Source organism: Myotis yumanensis, unplaced genomic scaffold (genome assembly GCF_028538775.1).
Source record: "Myotis yumanensis isolate MYYU_CA2020_CCGP unplaced genomic scaffold, mMyoYum1.0.hap1 SCAF_10, whole genome shotgun sequence".
In the NCBI taxonomy this organism is placed as follows: Eukaryota; Metazoa; Chordata; class Mammalia; order Chiroptera; family Vespertilionidae; genus Myotis; species Myotis yumanensis.
This window is the reverse complement of record NW_027223761.1, coordinates 63,233,496-63,259,067: the sequence shown is the minus strand read 5'-3', so window position 1 is coordinate 63,259,067 and position 25,572 is coordinate 63,233,496. Positions and strand designations below refer to the sequence as shown.

General features: G+C 38.1%; 1 protein-coding gene across 4 annotated transcripts in view; it reads left to right on the top strand.

Moving 5' to 3' along the window:
- Positions 1 to 25,572, top strand: part of ARHGAP42 (Rho GTPase activating protein 42) — a 253,909-nt gene that overhangs the window by 192,062 nt on the left and 36,275 nt on the right. For all 4 annotated transcript variants that reach the window (XM_070425922.1, XM_070425919.1, XM_070425920.1 and 1 more), the window contains 6 exons: positions 6,259 to 6,363; positions 8,279 to 8,408; positions 13,173 to 13,273; positions 15,628 to 15,737; positions 17,857 to 17,935; positions 19,309 to 19,348. In XM_070425922.1, the coding sequence (XP_070282023.1) occupies positions 6,259 to 6,363; positions 8,279 to 8,408; positions 13,173 to 13,273; positions 15,628 to 15,737; positions 17,857 to 17,935; positions 19,309 to 19,348 (565 nt within the window). The remainder of the gene's footprint in view (positions 1 to 6,258; positions 6,364 to 8,278; positions 8,409 to 13,172; positions 13,274 to 15,627; positions 15,738 to 17,856; positions 17,936 to 19,308; positions 19,349 to 25,572) is intronic.

Here is a 25,572-nt window from a genome sequence, read left to right as displayed (position 1 = left end):
CCGCTTCCCTCCCCTCCTTCCGCTGGAGCCACCCAACTTCCCGTTGTAAACTGGGCCCTGGACAAGTCTTAGGGCCAGCCCCTCAGCTAAAGGGATTTAGGGAACTAGAAGCCACACGCAGGCTCTGGGAATTAACTTTTACCTCTTGTTTGAGATAGCAGCCTGAAGCTCAAGTTCTGATTGCCAAGCAGCTTAGTCCTTAAACCCCTTGGAATGACTTGGTAACCCCTGTTTAGTAGATGTTTTGAGGATCTGATTCAACTTTTCTCCGACGGCCTTCTGAAGCTCATCTGAGGTTCATGGTAGCTGGTCAGCCTAGCAGCCCCTAGGCTGGGAAAATAACCAGCACTTAGCATTACTACTCCTTTCTCGTTGACTAAGTTCTTCCTCCGAATCCTACCAGGATTTTGAAAGCCCCTCTACTCGCTAGAATACTTCCTCCTGGGGGATGGCCTCTTGGGATTTCCAAATTTTAGCTCTTCTTGACAGTAAACTGCTGGAGTACCCCCTTCGTTCTGACAGTTTTCCTTCATACTTCTTCCTTTCCCGTTCCCATTGCCTTCGCATACTGTGCTCATGTGCTGCACGATTCTTCCTCACCTGGAGTGACCCCTTTGTACCTGCTGTCATCCCTGTACATCCGGGTCCCTCTCTCCCGCTTCTGAGGGGCGTGCAGGGAGCCCATTTTCCCTTCAGAGCTTCTGTTCATGGCCCATCCTGTCTGGGAACAGTGAGCTAGACCATTCTGGCCTGTGACATCAGGTCTATAAGGGGAAGGCTGTAAGCTCGTGTGTTCACAGGTGACAGAAGGAATGGTAAGAATTTGTGAACTGCTGCCATAATACACGAAGAGGAGTGGAAACTGTCCTGTTGAAACGAGTTTTCTTCCTTCTCTCTACCGTTTCCCAAACTGGGACGGTCTGAAGCCTTCTGCAATGCATGCCTTTCCTGTGACACCACAATCAAAATCGATGTTTAAATCTGTCTGTCTTCCAAAATATTTTCTTGGCTGCTGTGTTTTTCCTATTAGAATGTCTGGCCAAACCAAACAGTACTGTCAGTTTAGTCTCGTTTTCATTTCTAGCTGCAAAGTCTCTTCCATGGGGTTTTACTTAATTTCCATTTCAATAATGAGAAGAATAGGATTGGGAGCAATGAAACATGGGCATTTGCTCTTTAGGTTGTGCATTTACAAATTAATTTGGAGGAAAAGAGTTTTTAAAATTTCAAAAACAAAGCTCCCAGGAGCGACGGACGTAAAAACACATGAGGATACTTCAATATCTTTGCAGTTTTTGTTCTGCAGAAATCCAATTCCTGTTGCATCACTGTTCACATTGCACAAATCTAGCAATCTATTCCCGTTAGCCCAGATTTATTTATCAAGGATTAGAATAAAGCAAAATACCCCTGGGATGTGTCTTATCTCAGAGATTGTAAGGTAACAAGTAGATAATATAAATACTCCTGGTGATATGCATTAAATAACTTCTTTATGATGAACATTTGAGATTATTTTACACTGTTTCAATTAATATCAAGACCCCACTACTTGTGATAAAACTTCTGCAGAACATATAGGTGGTATCAGAAATAAATATTCATACAGGGTCATTATTTCAAGGAAAAGCTCAGGGGAAATGCCCAAACATGGAAAAAAGGGGACATTTACATATTTTTAAACAATGAATTACATCTGCAGGTTTGAAAGTTAAATCTTTTTGTGTTCTTTTTCAATATGATTGGATAGCTTTCATATAGAAAATTTAATTTAAAAGTAAATCGAAGTGAGCAAATTAGACAATGTCATTTTTTAAAAAGCTCTGTAGGACTAAAGGTTAAATTTCGATCCTGCTGAAAATCTAAGAGCATTCATCGTATAAAAATGAAACAACAAATCTCTCTTTAGGTCATATACCTTAAAATAAAATCTGTGCTGGCCCATTTATTTGGTTCTAGGTCCTGTTATTAAAACATCTGCAATTTACAGTAGTAGTTAGACAGTTAATAGAATTTTGTAAAAGTAAGAAAAATACATTCTATTTGTTTGGCTGACTCATCCCTTTGAACGTCATTTCAGAAATCCATCCTGGGAAGGCTTGGTCCGAACGTAGCTTCAGCGGGGCTTTAATTACCTTGTTGCCTGCATTGCCTCCTTCATTCCTATTGATCCAAAGAGATAAGCTGACTTTATTGCTCAGTGCTTCTGTCCCTTTCCCACAGAAGGTTCTGTCCGGCCACTTCATCTGAATGCCATCCCTTTGAATGTGTAGAAATCCGCCTTCAGGAACTCCAGTGGTTCTTCACTGCCGAGGCAGTGTTATAGTGCCACAACTTCAGAGTTTTAGCTTTTTAAATTGAATTGAATCAATTACATCTCTGTCTATTCATTTGTTCTTCCGTCCTTCTTTCATCATCCTGCTGTACACGCTGTCAGCCCAGGCCACAGCTGACCAACCTCTTTCTACCCGTGGCCCTCTTTTCTCATCACATTCCTCATTTATTTGGTTAGGTTTTGATACCCCCTCATTTCTTCTCAATAAACTCCTCTGAATATATATGTGTTAGAGTTAAAATACTTCATAGTCGTTTTGAGGCTATCCTTTAAGATATTTCCCTCTAAGTTTCCTCCAAGTAAGGAACAGCGGAGGCTGTAGGCTTTAAAGGCCTGGCACTTGTGAGAATTGATGCCTCCTTGCCTTGCCCTACTTTCCCAATCTTCTCAGGAGTTTCGGTGGGCAAATGTAGAGGAATACATACGATTTTTATTTCTTCTAGAGCATGCCGGTGCTTTGCGTATGGGAAGTGTTTATTTTTATTTTATTTTACAACAGTATTATTGGGATGTAATTCACATAGCATGCATACATTGTGCCCATTTTTAGTTCATGTTGATTGATGGTGTGAGGTAGGCATTCAATTTCATTCTTTTACATTTGTCTTTCAGTGGTCCAAGAATCACTGATTGAAAAGACTATTCTTGATTCATTTTATCATCTTGGTACCCTTGTTGAAAATAAGTTCACCATAGATATGTGGGTTTATTTCTAGACTCTCTTTCAGTTCTCTTTCATTGTTTATAGGAGTCATTGAGCTAGTATCGCACAGTTGATTACTATTGCATTGCATTAAGTTCGGAAATAAACTACTTTTTTCATCTTTTCAACATTAGTTTGACTGATTTAGGTTTGTTGCTATTCCATATGAATTTTAGACTCAGCTTATTCATTATTATAAAGAAGTCAGCTGGGCTTCTGATAGGGATTTCATTACATCTGCACATCAATTTGGGGAGTATTGCCGTCTTAACAATATTGTCTTCCCATCCATGAACATGAAATATTTTCCTTTTATATAGACCTTCTTTAAGACCTTCCAACAGCATTTTGTACTTTGCAAATTATAAATTTTGTACTTCTTTTTAAAGAATTTATTCCTAAGTATTTTATTCTTTTTGAAGCTATTGTGAATGGGATTGTTTTTAAATTGCATTTTCAGGTTATTCATTGCAAGTGTATACAAATATAGTTGATTTTTGTATATTAGTTTTGTATCCTGCAACTTTGCTGAACTTATTAGTTCTAGTATATAATAAGTGTGTGTGTGTGTGTGTGTGTGTGTGTGTGTGTTAGTGGATTTGTTGGGCTTTTAGGTGACTAATTTCTTAGGAGATAAAGAATGAATCACATCAGTATAAGAGCCTTTACATCCCACTTATTCTGCTCAGTTTGGGCAACAGTCATCTGGAATTACCGTATCGGTTGCTTTGGAGTTCCTCCTTTCCCAACCCCTTTTCTCACTTTTCTCTGCCATTCACAGTATCACTGGCAACTCTGAGCCCTTAAGGCTTGAAACCTGATGATTAATGGACTGGAAAATTTTGAATATTCATTCCTTTGCTGAGTTGTAAAGGGTTTTTCTAAATGATTACTTATTTATGTAATGCAGTATCAATTTCCACATTTGGTCAGGTTACTGGAATGACAAAATCTAATTTGATTCTAAAATTCTTGGGAATAATAAAGTGCTACTTGACTTTTTCCTGATGATAAAAGTGACTTTCTTAATATTAAAACCTAATCTGTCTAGTCGTTTGTAGTTGTTGTTGTTGTTGTTGTTGTTATTTTTATTATATTAAAGGTCAGGATTAGTTTAAGGCAAGCTGAGACACAGTAGCCTTTTCCATACAACTGTACCCATTCAGGCAGATTGAACAAAGAAAATGACATGTGGGAAATGCAATTCTTAAAGATTCAGGCTGTCTTATAAAGTTCCCTTACTTTAGCATCATGGAATTTGTTTCAGATAAAATGAGCTAGTATATATTCAAACCTAAAAAAACTTTTAATTTTGCTACCATCTAGAGGCAGTTATTTCATGCATGCTGCCTTGGTTATACTTTCTCCAAACCTATTTCCAAAGTAGATATGAAACAAAAGGAAAAGGTGGGTGGTTCTTTGAATATAATTTTTCTGTACTTTCCTAAGGATTGTACATTCCCTCGTGGGTGTTACGCATGTATTGTAAGATTAAAATATAATTATCTGCTATGTAGTGCATCTGAAATCTGCTAGAAGATGCCAAAAGACTTATTTATTTAGATGGATATTGGGGAATTGGGTGTTCTATAGGAAAATTTATTGCAGATATTCTTAAAGTATCTTTTTTATGTTTAATTGAATTCTTTGTCCTTAGGATAATATTAGAATAGCATTTTCATTGTGTTGCATTCAGTTCATAAGACAGTTTAAATTTGGACTAATTATAAAACATGAAGCAACACTCCTTTTAACAACTTCATTACCTATTATTTGGATATTTAGAACACCAGTGTTTTCTTTATACCTCAAAAGTATTTTCTTATTTTGTCTCTAAAAACCTGTAAACCTACACATCCAAGCCCCAATTAATTAAAGGTATTTTGTAGTCCCATTTCATAAGTTACAGTTCTTTTTAAGTTACTGGTTAATTTGAGAAATATTATATCAACTCTTTAATAAAGGATGATCTATTGAGTATTTAGTTTTGTTAATTTTCAGTTGATGTAAAATTGTTTTTTCCTCAATTTAAAATAATAACTTACAGACATACTATGCTATTTGAATTAGAAAATCATTAGTCACTTCTCAAAAATATTTTTAATTTTTCAAAAATATTTTATTTATTGATTAAATATTTTTTTATTTTTTTATTATTTTATTTTATTTATTGATAAAGAGGAGGGGAGGAAGGGAGAGAGGGAGGGAGGGAGGGAGGGAGGGAGGGAGAGAGAGAGAGAGAGAGGAACATGGATTTGTTGTTTCACTTATTGATGTATTCTTGTATGGCTGCTTCTTATATGTGCTCTGACCTCGCATCTAACCCGCAACCTTGGCATATGGGGATGATGCTCTAACCAACTGAGCTACCTGGCTGGGGCTTCAAAAATATTTTCAATTTTATTGTTAGAAGAAGCTGAGGAAGAGATTGAATTGGTGGACAAGTCTGGGGGCGTGGGGAGTGGGGGAAAGCAGTGAATTAAATGAAAAAAAAATTGAATTATTTTCCAGTTATAACTTATCAACAATTGTGTCCTGTAATTGCATGGAGAGCCACTCTTACTGCAAGAATAAGAACATCGTAAATAAGCACATAAGAAGGCTAGGATCATAGGAATTGTGCTTTGCTAGAGAGGATTTTTCTTTAATTTTTATATGAAAGATTTGTATCTGTCTCCCTGCGTTTGCTCCCCTCTTCCCTGGTTTGCCTTCTTCCTACTCCTTGCGAAAATGTCTGTTCAATACCCAGGTCAGTACTGCCACCTTGTGAATTTTTCCTTCATTTCATCTGGCCAAACCCTAACTCCTGTTGGGTGTCTCTGTAACTCACTGCTTTGGTCTTCCTCACATCTGCGTGTCTTACCTCCCCGCTCCGGTTAGAAGCTCTTCTGGGGCAGGAGCTACGTGTCTTTGGTTTTTCTCCCCATTAATGGTCTCTCCGCGATGGTCAATGCATTTGAATATGCGAGTAGTTAATATGACAGCTGTCCCTGACAAGACTAAAAAATTAAATCACTGTCTACTAAAAAGGAATTAAAAATTGGCTTCTGTGGGTTCTGTTTCGCATCCGTAATTTTAGTGCGGGCTTTGCCAAAGAGATTGAAAACTTATTAGCTGCGGGTTTAGAATGAAATGACATTTCCCCAGTTTATTATGTTGGATGTCCATGTTTTTTAAAACACGTTTACATGCTTCCTTTTTTATCTTTTTATTTTTCCAGCTTCTGTCGTTCCTTCAGGGTTTGTTTACTTTTTACCACGAGGGATATGAACTCGCCCAGGAATTTGCACCATATAAACAACAGCTGCAGTTCAACTTGCAGAATGTAAGGCTGTACCTGTTCTCACGGCCTCCTTAGTGAATCGGATGATCGTAGCGCAACTAGGTTCAAACCAGGCCAAACTGGGGAGTCTTTCCAAACCTTATCGACTACAGTAAAACCTCATTGATTTAGAAAAGCCACTATCTAAAATTTATTTTAAAATGTTTTGATTTCTAGCTGCTGGTTGAAAGTACAGCAGGAAAGAGCCAATCTTAATATTAGGAAAATGTATACAAGGAAATATTTATTATAAAATAAATACTGCCGAGATGTAGACGCCTGGACATTTGGAAACTTTTGCCTATACCCAGTGTTCTGAGAGGGCAGCATTTATTTATGAAACGAAGGTTGTACTGTGGCATTCTGATGCCCCATCCATGTATGAAGTTACATATAATATATCTGATGTTTATTACATTCAAATAATAAATTTGAACATGGTTTGACATATTCAAAAGCAGCTGTTTTTAAAGCTTAAGTAAGAATTATTTACAAACATCTTATCTATTTCTGTCAGGCTTTATTCTTGTAAAGGTGTCTAATCAATCCTTTTGATATCTGATTACATAGTTATATAATTACATAGCTGCTGAACACCCCATTAAAAAATTAGCTAATACATTTTCTTATTGCCAAAGCCTGACAAATAATGACCTTCCAGTTGTTCAGGGTTTTGTATAAGTGAGAAGTTATTTCTAAAACCCTGTCTAGTACTCTGTAGCTAAAATAAATCGGAAAGCTCTCACTGAATTTTCAGTAAAAAACTTGGCCTTCACTGTGTATCTGAGTTTTGCCATTGTGAATATGTCCAATAAATAGAGCTATTGAGTTGGGGGGCCCCAGGAGCAATATGTAATTGGATTGGATTTATTCTACTTGTGTTTTGAGTTTTAGCTTTTTATTTAACCTAGATTTTCTTGCAGAATTGATTTCATATGCAATTCATTCCATTGGTTTTCAATATGGAATGCATTTGGGCTTTTTCAGTAAATATTAAAAGAGACAATTATTATAGTTAAAGTATTTTTATGACTTATCTTCATATTAAGTGTGATTAATTAAGGTTCCTGGGACTTGGCAACAGGTAAGGAATAGGAAAAAAATTGTGATCCTTATGTTGGAAAGAGAAAAGTAGCAAAAGTGGCAATTAAGAAAATTCAGTTATTTTATTACGGGCCATAACAAAGTCTTAAGTTAGACAGTGATGATTTTTATGTTTCTAAATGTGTATTGTTAAGATAGTGTGGCTTGATTACAAAACATATTTTACCTTAAGTAAATTTGCCGTAATGTGAATAAACTATTTCTTGCACACCTATCCTTTTTTATGAGTTAGTTTATATACTGACCTCATGATAACTATGTTGGGATTTCTGGAAACCAAGCTAAGCAATGTTTCTTCAAAAGTATTGAAACAAGGGCAATGAACTTTATTTTCAATAAGTGCTACATATTTAATAACATGTGAATTTAATTTGTTTTTATTCCCCCCCCCCCCCCCGCCAAAAAAAAATATAAGTCCCTATGTATCTGCTTTTTAACCTTAGGCATTAGTGTTGTAAAATTATATTGAGTAAATATTACATAATTTAAAATGCTATCATTGGCCACTAAGTAATAATATTAGAGTGGGAAATGGGAAGAAACATACAGCATGCATGTGCGCAGACACACACACACGCGCGTGCGCACACATACACACATATACACACAGATTGAGATTGAGAAACATGCAGAAGTTTCACTAAAGCCATTCAACATCAGCCGTAGGACTCAACATAGCGTGTCATGGAGGTGGGTGAGGAGTGCTGAGAGAATTGAGGTTACCCTTTGCATAATTTGCAGTTTTGAAACTTTTGGTTCTGAGTTCCTCAAAACAGGTAGGAAAGACTGAATCTGTTATTTTTATTTACTCAAGACAAGGAATAACTTTGAAAGTACTCGACAAGAGGTAGAGCGGTTGATGCAAAGGATGAAATCTGCCAACCAAGATTACAGACCACCCAGCCAGTGGACGATGGAAGGCTACCTTTACGTCCAGGAGAAACGTGAGTCACAAAAACACAACCTAATGTCTCCATGGTTAACGTTCCGTTTCCATGAGGTGCGACTCGGTTAGTGTTCCTTTAAGTAGAGATGGAAATCCCTTCCAGTTTATGGTATTTAGTCAGCTCAGCCACCATCACCACCACAGAAAGGAAGCTTTTTCACATCTCATCACCAGCATCTCTAAGTTTATATTGTTGAACTTGGAACTTATAACCTTTTGCTAATAATGATGGGGCAACATAAATTCAGTTTTGGAATTTATTGTGATATCTAATCTCAATTTAAAGTTTGGTGGAAAGTTGAAAATCAAAGACTTTTTCAGGATGAATCATCCCGGTGACTGTGATAAGTGTTCCCTTCCAACCGCATCATTTCATTGACTTCTGTGTTTTTCTCAGTTTCCAGGAATAAAACTGGCAACTGTGTAATGTCACACTGCACCCTTTGCTTCTTGAGGTTAGGAAATAAGCATCAGACCCAATAGAGCATGATGATAATTGCCTCACACTAAGAAAGTTTATCTCACAAAAAGAAATAAAAAGCCACTCAGAGTTGTTTAACGAGGATCCTTTCTGAATGACACTTGTCACTAAGTGGGACCAGTCTGGCTAAATTAACTCTATTTCAAATCACACATGCCCTAAAGCACCATTCTCATACTCTTCGTGTTGAAGGAACAATTTTTTTTTTCAATCCACCATGGGCCAATGTCTTTGTAAAACACAAAAGCATGTGCTTGCATTTTGCAATTTCAAATTGCTGTAAAAAAAAAAAAAAAAAAAGAAGAAGAAAAAGAAAAATGAAATGCTTATTTATGCTTTCTGTATTTTTCACATGTATTGGGACCCACCAACCACATGAAATGGCACTGCTCTGAAGTCTCCCTGTCAGTACACAAGAGAGTGAGGGAATTGTTTTGGTTAGTAAGATATTAAAGGGTTTGAGATGGGGAAGTTGGAGATATCAGGTCGGGTGTAAGCGTTTCGACGCAGAGCAACATGATCACTAAAATGCAACCCAATGAGTATTTGACATGCTCAGGTAATGCTCAGTGGTTGGCTGGTAGCATAAGAAAATAACGATTTGATCTGACGGACGTGGCCCACATTTATTGCTGTGCAGACTAGATGGTAGAGGGCTGCTGGCTCAGGGGAACTGGGTTCTGGGAGTGTGTCTCATAACTGTCTACTTTGACAAGTCTGTTTTCAGATATTGAAATGATAACTCTAGTGCCCCTCCTGGGAAGGCCCCTAAGGACTGTGGCATTCGAGGCTCTAACAGGCAGACTCGCCCTCTCTGTTTGGCATCCTCCTTTTTTATGTTGCCTTCTTGCCCCCGAGACACTTTCTCTCTCGATTTTCTCAGTATCCCCTGCATTATTTGTACAGCTTTAGTGAGGTACAATTGACATATACTAAATCGCACATACTTAAAATGTACAGTTAGAAGGGTTTTGCCCTAAGTATGCACCTGTGATACCGTCACCACACTCAACCTTCAGAAGTGCTCTCCAACCCTGATATAATCCCTCTCTCTTTCCTTTTCCCATTGACCATCTTTCCTCCTCCCCCTTACCTGGGGATTTAAAAAGAAAAAATCATGGATTTATACACCTTTGAAATTATTTTTACACAAGGGACAAATATTCAAAGCCCCTTTTCACTGGGAATCTTTGAAAGCATTTATAATACAAAAATTCGACCAGTCCACGAAGACATATCAATTGGGCTGTTGCTATCACAGAGGATAAGTCCTGTGGGGAACAGAAAATGAGATGAAGAAATGGCTTCTGGGCGTTTATTCTGTAGTGGAAGGCATAAGGCAAACTCACGCAGTCAGCAGCCAGTGATCAATAGCAGCTATCAGAGCTGTAAATGGAGTGACAAATGGAGGTGGCCGCAGTGGGGCAGAGGCAGATCATTGCAGTCAGGGCACAGAGCTCGGTTGCTATGTTACCCACCTCTAGGCACACATTACATTGCATTCTAATAGGCTTGAGGATAGCCTGGGCTCCAGAGTCAGACAGAACTGCGCCAGAATGCCGTGCCTGCCCCCTGTTAACTGGGAGGTGCTGGGCGGACAGCTTTCTGAGCTCAGTCTCCTCATTTGTAAAAGAGGGAGATTTATACTTATCTTGTAAGGGTGTTGCAGGAATTGGAGATAATGTATGTAAAATGTCCCTATTATCAGCGGTGGTGCATAATACTACCACTATGCATACCAGGAGCTCTTACTGCTCTGTGCAATTTACATTTATCTCATTTATAATTCTTAAAATAACTCTTGAGAGGTAGTATTCCCTAAAAAGAACAACTCCCATCGCATGCCTTATTGATGAAGGAAATAGTACCATCTGCAGTTCTAATGCTCTGTTTCCTTATATGTAAAATGGCATTATAAAGTATCACTTAAAAAGTTCTTAGGTTGAATTTTGGCACTTAAAAGGTATTCCATAAATGTTCATTTCCTCCCATTTTGTAAGCATCATCTGGGCAACCTCACATGATGACTGGGTAAGATAATTAAACTTGTTTTATTTTGCTACTTTAGAGCTATAATAAATTTTTATTTTCCAAGACTGTTTTTTAAGGACTTCAGAATTGCTGGTGTAACAACATCTGCCTGGGCCCAGTGCCAGGCAGACCTTAGAGGAAGCAGCACGTGTGTGCAGCAGACCTGAAGATTACAAATGCTTGTGATGCTGCACTTATGGTGGAGGCAGGAAAGAAAAACGAAACCGAGATCTAAAATGTCATCAGAGCATCACTGTGGCCATCCATGATGGCTAATACTGCTTCCTACATCGCTGAGTAGTAAAGTCACTGTAAGGATTTCCATCCAGCCACTTCCCGCTAATCAGCTCTAAGCCTTTAAGTGGTTTACACCACACGGAACAGAATTATCAACAAGTATTGTTAAGTATTATAGTGTAAAATGTTCCCCAAACAGAATTGAAGTTAATTGCAAAAACCTTTTGTGATGACAAAGTGTACGCCAAACCCCATCTTTTTAAAATCTGGAGCAGTTTAAGCATTAATGCCACACGGCACCCAGGGCACTATTATTGCGGAAAAAATAAATTCAAATGGCTCATGAAACACTTTCCTCAAGAGATGCACTTTCACGTTCACATTTCTTACTTCTGAATATATGGTTATGAGACCACGGCAGCAATAATATTGTACATAATTGTTGCTAGAAAGACCCAGGTGTTAAGCAGGATAGAAGCTGCCTAGAAAACAAGCTCCATCTTCAAGGCCCTCGGCCACTGTGACATTTGGATCCAGGACAGTTGGCTTCCCTGTGTGGAAACTGAAGGTCCCCTACCTTGGTCACAATGCATCCCTCCACCCTGGCCAACCAGCGGCCGTTCATTCCTTAAGGAGAGAATATACGACTGTAAGGGGAGTGCTGTGGGAAAGGGTTGCACGGTATTTATGGGGGGAAAGGGAGCACTATCCATATAAAACTTATACTATACATAGTGAATGAAACATTTTCATTTTAAGAAGCTATTTAAATTCACTTTTTTCTTTTCAGATTAGTGGTAAGAGGAAATAACTCTAAGGTCAATAAAGTCTTAAAGAAAGATGAGTGATTCTTCCCTTTTCCTTCACTTGTCAAATATTTATTGAGTGACAACTATGTATCTGGCCCTGTTCTACGGATTAAGAATGTACCAGTCAGCAGAACATCACGCTTTCCTGCTCCTAGAGAATTAGGGTCTAAATGGCAGAGACGAGCAATAAGTAGGATGCATCAGTAGAATTTAGTGATAGCTTCTAAGAAGAAAGTATAGCAAGAAATACCAGGTGAGGGTGTTGCTATGTGAGCTGTCTCAGGAAAGGCAGTACTAGGGCGAAGACATTTAGGAAAAGCCCTGAAGGAGGCGACAGTGCAGGCCATGCCGATGTCTGGGGGAAGAGGCGTGCAGGCTGCTTCAGATGCCCTGAGTAGAAGTGCATTCGCTGTGTTTAGGGATCAGCAAAGGGCCAGTGTAGCTGGAGCGGAGTGCATGAAGCAAAGGGTAGTAAGATGTGAGGTGAGAGCCCTAGGGAGGGGCCTTGTGGGACGTCACGGGATCTTTGCTGTTTCTCTGGAGTGATAGGGGTTTGATTAGAACTAGAGGGTTTCGCACAGAGGGGTGACATGATGTTGCTAAATTTTTAGCAGTTTCAGGAACAGAGGGCAAGAAGGAGACCAGCGATAGTAACTCAGACTGTTACCCCTCATGCTTCCTACTTCTATGGGATATAAGTACCACTTTTACACATGAGACAACTGAAGTTCAGATCTAAAGGAACTCTTGAGTTTATAGTCAAAGCTTCAAGTAAGGCCACAGCTTCAAGTGGCTCAATTCCAAGACACTACCCCATACCACTCTTTCTCCATACTTGCCCTTCTCATGCTAATTCAGTAAACTTACATGGTCTGTGGAAATGCTCAATTGTTTATTGTAGCATCAAAAACTGAACAGCCCAGCCGGTGTGACTCAGTGGTTGAGCGTCACCTGTGAACCAGGAGGTCGCAATTCGAGTCCCAGTCAAGGGCACATGCCGGGTTGTGGGCTCGATCCCCAGTGTGGGGCATGCAAGAGGCAGCCAACTAATGATTCTTTCTCATCATTGATGTTTCTTTCTCTCTCTCTCCCTCTCCCTTCCCCTCTGAAATCAATAAACATATATTTTAAAAAAAGCAAAACTGTACAAATGGGAAAACTAGTCATTTATTAACAGTCTGTGACGTTTGTTTCCTTGCATTAGGACCACTTGGTTTTACATGGATTAAACATTATTGTACATACGATAAAGGAAGCAAAACATTTACAATGAGTGTTTCAGAAATGAAATCCAGTGGGAAAATGGTGAGTTTTTTGTTTTTATTTTTAACTGAGGTTTTTTATTATTCAAGAAACGGACAACATAAACTGATGAGCAAAAATAGATCCAGAAACATAGAACATTGAACAGACTGTCAAACCTCAGAGGGAAGGCAGGGGAGGGTGGGTAGGTGGGTGGGAAGAGATCAACCAATGAACTTGTATACATATATGCATAACCCATGGATAAAGATAACAGGGTGGTGAAGGCCTGGGGGGTGGCCGGGGCAGGCTGGGAGAGGTCAATGGGGGGAAAAGGGGATATATGTAATACTTTCAACAATAAAGAATTTTTAAAAAAAGAGAATACAAAACACGTTAGAAGTTTTAAAAACAAGAAAGAAATGGAAGTAAAATAAACAAAAAAAAACCCTTGCTTTTCTAATAAACATGTACACAATTTTTAAAAATTGAAAAGCCAGAAAGGTTTCTCTCACTTTGGTAACCTTGGTGACTTAAAAAGAGTGGCCAGGGTTTTCCTTTACCATGGCCATGGCATGCTGATAAGCAGTTGAATTAAAGACAGGGGCCCTGAGGCGCCCTCTCACAACCTGGTAGTGGTTTGTTACTGTGCTGTTGCTTGGCCAGTAGCCCAGGAGGGGCTGCCAGTGGCTGGACCAGGCCCAAATCTGCATCTTTTTCCAGGTGGCCTCTGGGGAAGCTGCCTTTGCCCCTGGAACCTTCTCATCTTCTGCCCTGTGTGCTGTTTACTGAACTGCTGGCCTAGCAAAGATTCTCAGGAGAAATTGACCAGTGCCCATTCCCCCCAAAAGTAAATTAGCCACTGAATGTCTCACATGGCTAGTGAACAATATGGAACATAATGTACTTTTTTTTTAAAATATACTTTATTGATTTTTTACAGAGACGAAGGGAGAGAGATAGAGAGCCAGAAACATCGGTGAGAGAGAAACATCGATCAGCCGCCTCCTGCACATCCCCCACTGGGAATGTGCCCGCAACCCAGGTACATGCCCTTGACCGGAATCGAACCTGGGACCCTTCAGTCCGCAGGCCGATGCTCTATCCACTGAGCCAAACCGGTTTCAGCTAATGTACTTTTTTAAAGATGGTTTAGTCTGGCCTTATTTTAACAGATTAGAAAATCAAGATGGTAGAAAGTAAGTGACTCGCCCAGCTAATCTGTGGTACAGATCATGGCAGGTAAATGTTGATCCTTGACACATACTCAAATACATCAGTTGAAACTTATTGTGCTTGGGCATTCATTAGAGTCTAATAATTCAAATGGAGAGACATACAATAAAGGACAACATGCCAGAGAAAAAGAACCCTTAGATGGTCACCATCATGAGAAGGCATTAGATGCTATAATCATGCCTAGTTTCTTCTCTAAAGGGTTCATAAGAAAAGCTATTGTCAGAAAGACAGTTTCTGTGGCAGCCAGTGAGCTAATATCAAATAGACCCTGCCAAAGTTCTGTTAGTAAATCTATGACATTTTCAATAGACAAAAGAATTATTCAGACAGTAGGTAAGCATTCCCCTTAAAATTGGCTGGCATGTCAGGTATAGAAGAAAATTCTTATTTATTGAGCCAATGTTGGATCCTATCCAAAGAGTTTCAGTGTTAGTAGCAGAGTAGCAATTGGTTACCAACAAAGCAATCACATGGTATGTATGATAACAATAGCATCATAGCAATTGTATACCTGAACTTTATTATTTTGATAGCTCTCTTGAGGTTTTTAGCCAGCTATTATTTAATGTTATAAGGCTCTAATACAAAGACACAAACAATACTAATCCCTTAGCAATCTGGGAAATTTTTATTCAGAGCAACAGTGTTGTATCCTGACAGACATTCTGGATATCTATCTAGTTGTGGCATTACTGTGACTGTTATTTCACACCTTTTCTAAATTGAACTCCAAAGGCATGTGTATTAGAGTGCAAGTTAACATTATAAATAAACTAGAGACCCAATGCACGAAATTCGTGCAAGGGGCTCAACCCTCGAAGCCCTGGCTTCATCCGGAAGGAGGTCTGGAAGGTCATTCAACTATCCGGTCTAATTAGCATATTATGCTTTTGTTATAGATATGTTGAGGTACACTAGACAGCCATGTCACAGAATCCTTTGAATGAAACACATATATGCAATGAACCTATTAATGAAGAATTTGGAATATTATACTAATAATTGGGCAGTTGACATTCGGCAGCAAGTCTTGTTTGTAGGACATGGTGTCATTATGACCTTGATACATCACCTGTGCTCTAAGCTTACCTTTCAGTGCCGCACTTTTAGGTGGAAGATTGAATGTTTTCCGCTTCACCTGGTCATGGTGATAACATGTGTTCCCCTTCTTGTTGCAGAATGGCCTTGTCACCAGCTCGCCAGAAATGTTTAAATTAAAATCTTGTATCCGACGAAAGACAGATTCAATTGACAAACGATTCTGCTTTGACATAGAAGTAGTTGAAAGGTTTGCGCTTTTCTTTTTACTTTACATTTAGTTGTTTCTATGTTTGAATATAAATACAAAGCAGCAAAGTGCTTGTTTTCCAATCTCTTTAAAAACTATGCATATTTATTTCATGTTTTTACATATTCATTTGACAAATACATATTGCACGATTCTTTAAAAAAATAATCAGACACAGAATGCTAGCAAAAAGTAACATAACTCAAAGCAGAATCTGGAAAATCAGTATAAATGGCAGACAGCATTAGGGGAAAGTGTATGCCAGGGACTTGGGGACCCCGTCACAGTGAAGGAGCCCGACAGCATGGCCCTGGCTCCTGGGTCAGCCTGTTTGTAGGCGTCAGTGGAGCCTCGGGGCCTTGCTTCTAAGGAATAATAAGCTGGGAATGTCACAAGCTCCTTCAGCCAGTGAAAGGGAGTGTGTGCCCTGTGCCAAGCACCTCCCAGGACTCTCTCAGCCACAGCATATTGGGAGAGACAAAAATGTTGTGCACCCGAGTTTATAATTTAGTGGTGATATTTAGCTCTACTCCTTTCTGGTGTCAATACAAGCTGAAGAGAAACAAAATGAAAAGGGGTGTCCTTCTTGATTTTTTTATCTATTCCATGGTCACGATATGTACTATAGCTTACGTGTACCATGGCTTCTAACTATCTGGTAGGGCAAGACCCCCATTCTTATGCTGCTTTAACATTGTGTTACCTATGTGGCCCTGTGTTGTCATATGTTATGGATCTTCTTCTTAAGTTTATCTTCCTCTTCAAAACACTCCCTTGGGATTTTTGACTGGAGTTAAGTTTTTTAAATAACTGATGGAGAATTAAACTCTCCTTGAAGATTTACATATTATTTTTTAGATTTATTCTTAGGTATTTTTATTACAGTTTTGGATAGAATTCTTTTCATTAATGAAACTCTTTTTTCGAAATGGTTGAGACTACTGTCTAGAAAGGCTATTATTTTTATTTTATATGGACTGATAACCAGTATCGTTGTTGAACTTACTGGTTTTTATAGTAGTGCAGTAGGAATTTCTTGATTTTCTATGTAGACAAACACCAACATGTTAGTGATTTCTCTCTCTCTCTCTTTTTAATTTAAGCCTTTTCTAGTTATATAACTTTGGGGCACATGGTTAAACTATGCCTTAGTGGTCTCATGTAAAATGAAATAATAATTACCCACCTCAAAGGAAACAACACAATGCCTGGCACATACTAAGCAGCCAGCAAATACTGATCATTGTTATTTTATTCTTGATGTTGTTATGCGGTTCAAAGATAAAATTACCTCGATTTTTACATATGTTTTTTCTTTTCCTGTCTAATAACCTATTTCCTGTTTACAGAAGAGATATATGCATTTATCATAGTTTTAAGTCATTCCAGGTTTTTAAACATACAATATTTAAGTGAAATTTTTTGTTAACTAGGTTAATTCCCCTCGTTTTTGGATTTCGTACCTTTTTCTCTCTTATATCAAATTCCTCCCTTCGCTCACTCTGTCTCTCTTGAAGTACATCTTATTTCACAATGAGTTCTTGGGAGATAATTATTTTTAAATGAAGTAATTTTAATATTGTGATCATGGTGCAGATAAACCCTTTGGTTTTAGGATCTTCTTAATAATTAACTAGTTATGGTCTGAGGCTTTCCACATTGCTGTATACTCATTGTAATTATTTTTAGTGACTAGATTGTACCACATTGGGATCATACTCTCAGTTATCCTCATCTTGTAGACTGTTTTGGTGATTTTGAACTTGGGTGAATGTAGTTATCCTTTTAAGTCATTTCAGGGGAAATAATTTGGAACTTCCTCCTTCAGACAGACTTGTACTTGGAACACTAAATTATTTTACTACCTGTGATCATTAGAATGAAAAATATCTGTGTGTGGGTGTGGTTGTATATAGTGATTTTTCAGAAAGATATGTGTAGGTCAATTTTTTCCTTATCTTTTCTGTCTTTTTCATTTCTCTCTTTTCTATTTCTTTTTTCTCTTTCCTGATTTTTCTTCAAATTTTACTTTTATACCTAAGTAAGAATTTTAAAAATTGCAAATGTGTAAATACATAGCTGGAATAAATTAAAAATATAAAATATTTGTTTTTATTAGGCATGGGATCATCACATTGCAGGCCTTTTCAGAAGCTAATCGGAAACTCTGGCTCGAAGCCATGGATGGGAAAGAACCAGTAAGAATATAACACATTTTATTTAGGTTTTATTGTTCTAATAATTACAAAGTATGTCTGGGAAAAAATACATCTGAAATTTTTATATATCTGTAAATATATGAAAATATTAAAATATCAAATCTGAGGAGTAGAAACTTACTATTTTCCTGGTGTTGTCTCACTCACTGACACACAGCACCAACTTTGTAATTTGTTTCTCTGGAGGACTTTCAGGACTAAACCCTAAAATTATTTATTAAAAATTACTTCTAGTAATTAATTTGGCTTCACTGATTAAATTATTCTATGCAGTTAATAATTATTGAATGCCCAGTCTTTGTCCGGTCTTCGTAATCAGCATGATAAGCAAGATGCAGGGTAAGAACTAATCCTTATAGTCTTATTTGGTAAAACTGCCTGTGAGTTGACATTTTCTTCTCATCCATATCCTTATTTTTCTAATAGTTATTTTGATGTTGGCATGATAACTGACAGTTATTAGGGCGTTTTATCTAAAAATAAATAAATTATTAATCACTGTCTGTTTTCTTTATGAAGAACATGGCTTTAGATGGTTAGGGGATGAGCACACAGAGCAACTCTGAGGCCACATTCTGTCCCTTGAGAACTGTCCTATAGGTGGCAGAGAACCTGTGAGCAACCTTGTCAAAGTACCTGTGTCACAGCAGAGCTGCACCAGGTGTGGTCTCCAGACCGTGAGACCATCCCTCACACAGTTACCTGCGCATGATGAGATGAGCGCAGAACTCATGATTAAGCATCTGGAAAATTTTGTACTAATTTGAAGAGGTCATTTTATATTTGTTGAACCTAACGAGAAATTTTGATTTCATATCTATTCTTCATTATGTTTATGATATTTAAATTTTACTGTAATTTACAAACATAGCAGTCAATGGTAGATTGAAAATTAAACAAAACGATTAGATTTTTCACCACTTAACCGAGAGGCAAGATCTGACCGAGAGCAGATGTAGAAGACAGCGTGGTAGCTCAGCAAGTACACGTTAGGATTGTACGTGCTGAAAAGAACACACTAAACAGACCATTTGAGTAAGGAGCAAGCAGGTAAAACCCATCATGAGATACTTTATCCAGAAGGGCTGTTATGCATTATGTTGGGGAATAGAATGACACTCGTAAATCAGGTGGAAGGAAGTAGAACTCTACCCAGGGCAGGACAGCCAGGGATGAAAGGAATGGGAGGCAAGGTTGGTTACAGGATGGGGAAGTGGTGCTGTGGATGCAGCAGTTGTAGGACCTTGAAGTCAAGACACTCCTCTGTGGAGCACTGCACCGGTATCGCCCTGGTAATCGTCTGTACTGCGTCATTAACTGCAAGTAACTGACGGACTCCCCTTGTTTTTTAGATTTATACCCTGCCTGCCATTATGAGCAAGAAAGAAGAAAGTAAGTTGTTTTAATAAGTATTCAAATTTTTATCACATAGTTATTTTTCATCACAAAGCTATTATGTGATATTAAGAGTTAGCTCTAGAAAAATGGTATTAACACATCTTTGATTGGATGGTGAATAAAATTCATTTAAAGAAGTTTCTCATGTTAAAACTACTAACAACTGATATTATAGTAACCAAAATTAAGTTTTCTTTCTTTGCTGTCTACTTAGAGGTATGTACCTTGCTGTATCCCAGAAAGAGATTTGAGGCAGTTGATATTTAGCTTATTTGTTTTTGTTGTTGTTTTTAATGGCAGTAGGAGGGCTTATTTATCTTATTTTCTCTGCTCTAATTTATAAGACTAAAGACTTAGATACTTTATGCTAATTTTAGGAGATTGTGCTCAAGAATGTGAAATGTAAGGACATTGTCTTAGCACATGGGATATGTAGGAACACATGTTATCACTGTATTATTATTGAATCCTTAGCATCAAACCATTCTTAACAGATACACTATATGTGTTTTCCATTACATTTTAAATCCTCTTTCAAATTATCTCCCACCTCTTGTCTTCTTTTACCCTTGATTATTTTAGTATATTTTTAGGTATACTATATTACTTGACATTTAAAACTAGTTTGTATGTTTCTAAGGTTATTTGTATGTCTTTTAAAGCAATTTCAAATTTTATTTAACTCAATTGACTTTCTCTCATAATGTCTAAATTTATTTTTAAAACAGACTTAATAATCTTGGCTTTTAAATTGCTGTTAAAATACAAGTTAGAGTGGAGTAAATATAAACACTGGGGAAGCGCTCATTTGAAAATCATAAATATTGAGTATATGAAAAAGCCTATATTTTAACTGAAGGAAATTCTTCCTAGTAATTAATTTAAAAAATCATCAAAAGAAAATGCATAATTTAAAATAACCTTTAATATTAAAGATTTTAAAAAGTACTTTCAGGGTTTATTCTTACATTTCTTTCTCAATTGCTAATCAAGGAAAGTGATCAATATAGAATCTTTCATTATCCACTTGTATCTAATCACAGAAACATTAACCAATGGATTAAGAGTTTTGTAAGTACTGAATGTTAATTCTAAACAATTACCTAAAAAGTAATTTGTTGTAATATTTGCATTTGAGTAGTGTTTGAAATGTGTTTTCTAACATTGGCCTCATTGTATATCCATTATAAAGACAAATGATCTACTCAGGGATGAATCTTTCTTTGAAAACAACTGAACTTATATATGGTATTGAATAAGGCTTTTGAATGGAGAAATGGTCAAGTCAGAATATACTTGATACTTAATGTACCTCAGGAACTAGGGTTTCTGTCATAATTAGGAAATTTAAATAAGAAAGTTATCAAATATACTCACGCTGTGATGGAGGGAGAAGGTACTTCTTCATGCCATAAAAACTTTCTCTTCTAGAAAACTGCTTTTCTATAGTCTAAGCCACCTGAAACATCACTGTACCACCATCTATAATAATAAAAGGGTAATATGCTAATTAGACCGGATGGCGTGCCCTTCCAGATGACATTCCGGATGACCTTCCAGACGAAACCAGGGCTGCAAGGTCTGAGGCAACAGCCAGGGCTGCTGCTGTGGGGGCCGAGGTGGCAGTCAGGGCTGCTACTGCCTTGGCCTGCAGAGACCCTTGCACGAATATCGTGCATCAGGCCTCTAGTCTATATATAAAAGCCTAAGCGACTAGCTGACCATCCAGTAGCTATGACATGCACTGACCACCAGGGGACAGCTCCTGTGTTGAGGGTCTGCCCCCTGGTGGTCAGTGTGCATCATAGCAACCGGTTGTTCCGTCGTTAGGGTCAATTTGCATATTACCCTCTTATTATAAAGGACTAGAGGCCCAGTGCACAGTTCATGCACCGGTGGGGTCCCTCAGCCTGGCCTGCAGGGATCAGACCAAAACCGGCTCTCCGACATCCCCTGATGGGTCCCGGATTGCGAGAGGGTGCAGGCCAGGCCAAGGGACCCCATTGGTGCACGAATCTGTGCACCAGGCCCCCAGTTTGTAAATATAAGATGGTGTGTCCCGAAGTCCATGTATCTATATCATTTCCTACATTCTGGCTTTTGGTATGATGTAGTAGTTTCCTACCCAGTTCTCTGGGCTTAGTGTGATAGAACCCATCTCTCCTTCTTCGTGTACTCAATACAGGCCCTCAATGGGATGTGTGTTCAGCACATAATGGCTGTTATTCTTACTCTTAGTGCCAGTAGACTTTGATTGCCAAGGAGAGATTTTGATTATACAAGGAATATTTCAATTCCCTTAGCTTTATTAATATGTAGGGCTCAAAGTTATAAATCTTAACCTTAGTTGTAAGCTTTACTTTTATTATTTTATCTTAAGCTATATTTTCTCTTTAAGTCTGTTTTTAATCAACATACGGATCTTATTCAAATTATAAATGTACTAACTTTAAAAAATAAGTTATTTTTATTTAATTTTTCCATAAACTTAATAGAATTCAAATTTGATCAATCAAGCTTCTTTAGATCAAGCTATAATTATAAAACTAATAAATTTGATTCTCTAAATGCAAGACCCTAATAAGACAAATTTGTGATTCTGGCTAATATAATCCTCCTAAACACGTGGCAACTTCTGTAATCTAGTAAATCTGATAAATGCAGAGATTAATATTCTTTTACGCATTTTAAACATTCTAAATAAATCACACACAAAATTATGTAGTGATTTCAAAATGTTTTACCACATGCTATAAAGCCTACTTATTCAAAATCGCACTTCATTTTACTTGTTTTTACACATTCTTGGAGATTCAAATGTTCTCACCCAAACAAAATCACCCCCACTCAGTTGAAAAGTCAGGACTATGGTGTGTGCCACCAATTAAAGACACTCAGACCAATGGAGCCTCCTGTAGGTGGCGACTTGGGGATTGCCAGCTTGCAAGAGCAAGGCTTTCTCAGCATCTCTCAGTCCAGGCAGCAATGAAGAACCTTTCCCTAAAGTGACCTGCCTCTCAGACTGCCTCTTTTTCCAGGTCTTCAGAATTTACTTTCGTTTTGCATGTAATTGTGAATAGTCGACTACATCAAGGTCTAAAATTGCCAGGCCGGCATGGTTCAGTGGTTGAGCATTAACCTATGAACTAGGAGGTCACGGTTTGATTCTTGGTCAGGGCACATGCTGGGTTGTGGGCTCGATCCCAAGTTTGGAGCCATGCAGGAGGCACGTAAAGAGAGACTCATCCCTCTAGATTCTCTCTCATCAATCATTGATGTTTCTATCTCTCCCCCTCCCTTCCTCTCTGAAATCAATAAAAATTATATATATATATTTTAAAAGACCTAATATTTATTAATGGCACTGTGAATCGTGAATCTCTTGCTCAGACTGCAATTTTACTCCTTTTCTCTTCTATCATGTGTCTTATAGTGGATACTATTTTTCTAGTACTATATCCTAGGATCTCTAGTGATGACTCATAGGACATATCTGAACACTTGAAAGTATTCCAGATTCAAGAACATGGTCCTGTTAAATTAAGAACAGCAGTCTGTTTTCTTCCTAGCAACACATCCAGAATTTTACTTGTTTCAGTTCAAAATTAGGTTCCAGGATGGTGAGGATCTCAGACCTCTTTCTCTCTTTACTTTCTTCTTCTTTTTTTGAGTCCTTACCCGAGGATATTTTTCCATTTATTTTTAGAGAGAGTGGAAGAGAGAGGGAAAGACAGAGAGAACTATTGATGTGAGAGAAACACATCAATTGGATGCCTCCTCACATGCCCTGATCAGGGCCTGGGCTGAGGAGGAGCCTGCAACCTCACCTAGGTACAGAATTAAACCTGGGACCCTTCGGTCTGCAGGCCGATGCTCAGTCCACTGAACCAAACCGGCTAGGACTCAGACCTCTTTCTAAGTCTTGTATAAATCATGCGAGGTTATCATGTTATGAGTTCAGAACAGCTTATATCTTTATGTTTGCCCTGTTTATGGAGATCTCCATTTCCCCTTTTCACATTTGACCCCTCAAAAATGGCTTTATGTCAATTTCAGTATGTAATTTCTCTCACAATTGGTATTTGAAACCATATTAGCTTTGATTCATTTTCCACCTTGAGAAGTGCTTTTATGTAGCCTTGTCATTCAGATGGATTTTATCTTAAAATAATCTTGTTTGTCCTTTGAAAACTCAGTTTGGTATGGAATGTGTGTTTTGAACTGCTGGAGATAATTATGAAGCTTAGAATGGCAAAATAGAAAACTCGGGTAAAAATTTGTTTTTAAAGTCAACCATTAAAAGTTGTCATAATGTCTGGGCTGACAACCCCAAAAGCAACAGGTTAAGAACTATCTCATATCCTAAAATAGGGACATACTGTGAATATACAGAGAGCATATACCATGAAATGAATAATAAAACTAAAATTCTAGAGGGATGAGTCTCTCCCTTTACAAGCCTAACATGGAAAGTCTCTCTACTCTGTGGTTACTCTTCACTTACTGTTTTCAGAGTAAAGATGCCATAAATAAAACCAGCGTAATGTAACAGAGAAGGAGAGTTTGACTCATCTTAATGAGAAATGCATGAAGTACAAAACCTAACATTAGTCAGTTATGGGATGTTGAATCCACAAACACTCTCCTGGTTGTGAAATATGTCACCATATCCTTTTCTTGGAATTATAAGACTGAGAATTGATTCATCTTGAGAATAGTAATGCCTGTCATCAATATTAAACAGGTGATACTCAGTTAAGGTGAGAACTAAACAGTTCCTAAAGCCATGCCATTGGGGACATTTTGTTAAAGGACAGCTTACCATTAGTTCTTCACTATTCTGCATTTGAGCCCATCTTTCAAAGAAACAAATAATCATTGTTGACACACCTTTCTGTCCCAAGACTTCCATCCTGGGATTAATTATTAGCAGGGACAGAGGCAGTTGTCTTTTTTTGTAGGCTTTCTCTGTTGGTGCCCTGAGCTATGTTTCCACTCGAACGTAAGTTTTGTGTGATGGCGTTTTAGCTGGTCCTTCTACCATAGGTTTGGAGAAGGTGGGAATTGTGAAAGAAAAGATTCGTTCTCATGCAATTCAGTTCAACAGCATTCCATTGTGTACCTACTTTATTCCAGTCATTGTGAATAGGTAAAAGGAAGTCCTTTCAAATGAAGTTTCTGCTCATAAAAGTCAGAATAAAAGTGAAATGACAGTCAACTAGCGTTCAGTCCTCATGTACAAAACCAAGGGATTGGGCCAGAAGACACTTGCAAAAGTTCCCAGTAGCTCTAAATTTCTGCCACTATGTGTTTCTGTGACTTCCCGTGAGTACCCAGGAAGTGTGTCCCAGCAATAAACAGAAAGATTAAGCTCATTCTACATGTCCTAGGCGATTGACATCCGGTCACAAATGCTTTTGAGCTTCATGCTGCTGTGTGGATAGTTTACTCTGGAAATTCTCAGATGTCTCTTGGTTATAACCTCCTCCTTCACCACATCCTCCCCCAGGCCCTTGAGCAAATGCAGTTTTGTTTCTATCACTGAGACCAGGAAGAGGGTCAGATCCAAAGTGCTCCTCCTGAGCAGAGCCAGGAAGAGGGAATAGCCTGGGCCAAGGCTGTGGAGAGCTACCTGCTCGCCCTTTAGGGAGAAGAGAAAGGGTTCTTCGCTTATCACAAACACCAGTAAATGCACTCATTTCTCTTTTCTGTTTCTTTCAAGCCCCGTGTAGTATGGTTGTCTGTGATAAGGGGCCCTTTAATCTGAAATGACAGATTAGAAAAGTGAATTAGAAACTAAAGACAAGTGTTGCTTTGTTTGTCAACCCTGAGAATGTACTGTGAGGCCAAGTAGATTACATCTGTAAGGACATTCTGGGTTTTTAATTACTGGGAAATGGAAGGTACAAGGACTTTTGCTTTGTTAGTTGTATGGAAGACTATTCTTTTTTTTTCCCCCTCATGGTTGTGTGAATTCTGTTGAAATTAATAGCTTTTATGCTGCCAAGCTGCCTATAGAAACCTTATTTGTTTTCAATAAAAGCTTTAGCCCTGAATAGTTTCCAGAGGGGAGGAAACACACACACAATGCTTACACTTAACTTTCGATTGAATAAGTAATGTTTTTTTAAGTTAACCTGTCTTCTGCTTCTACCTCTGAAGGCCAAGTATCATCATTGTTATAGGATTTCAGCTCCAGGAATTTGGGGATAGTTGCA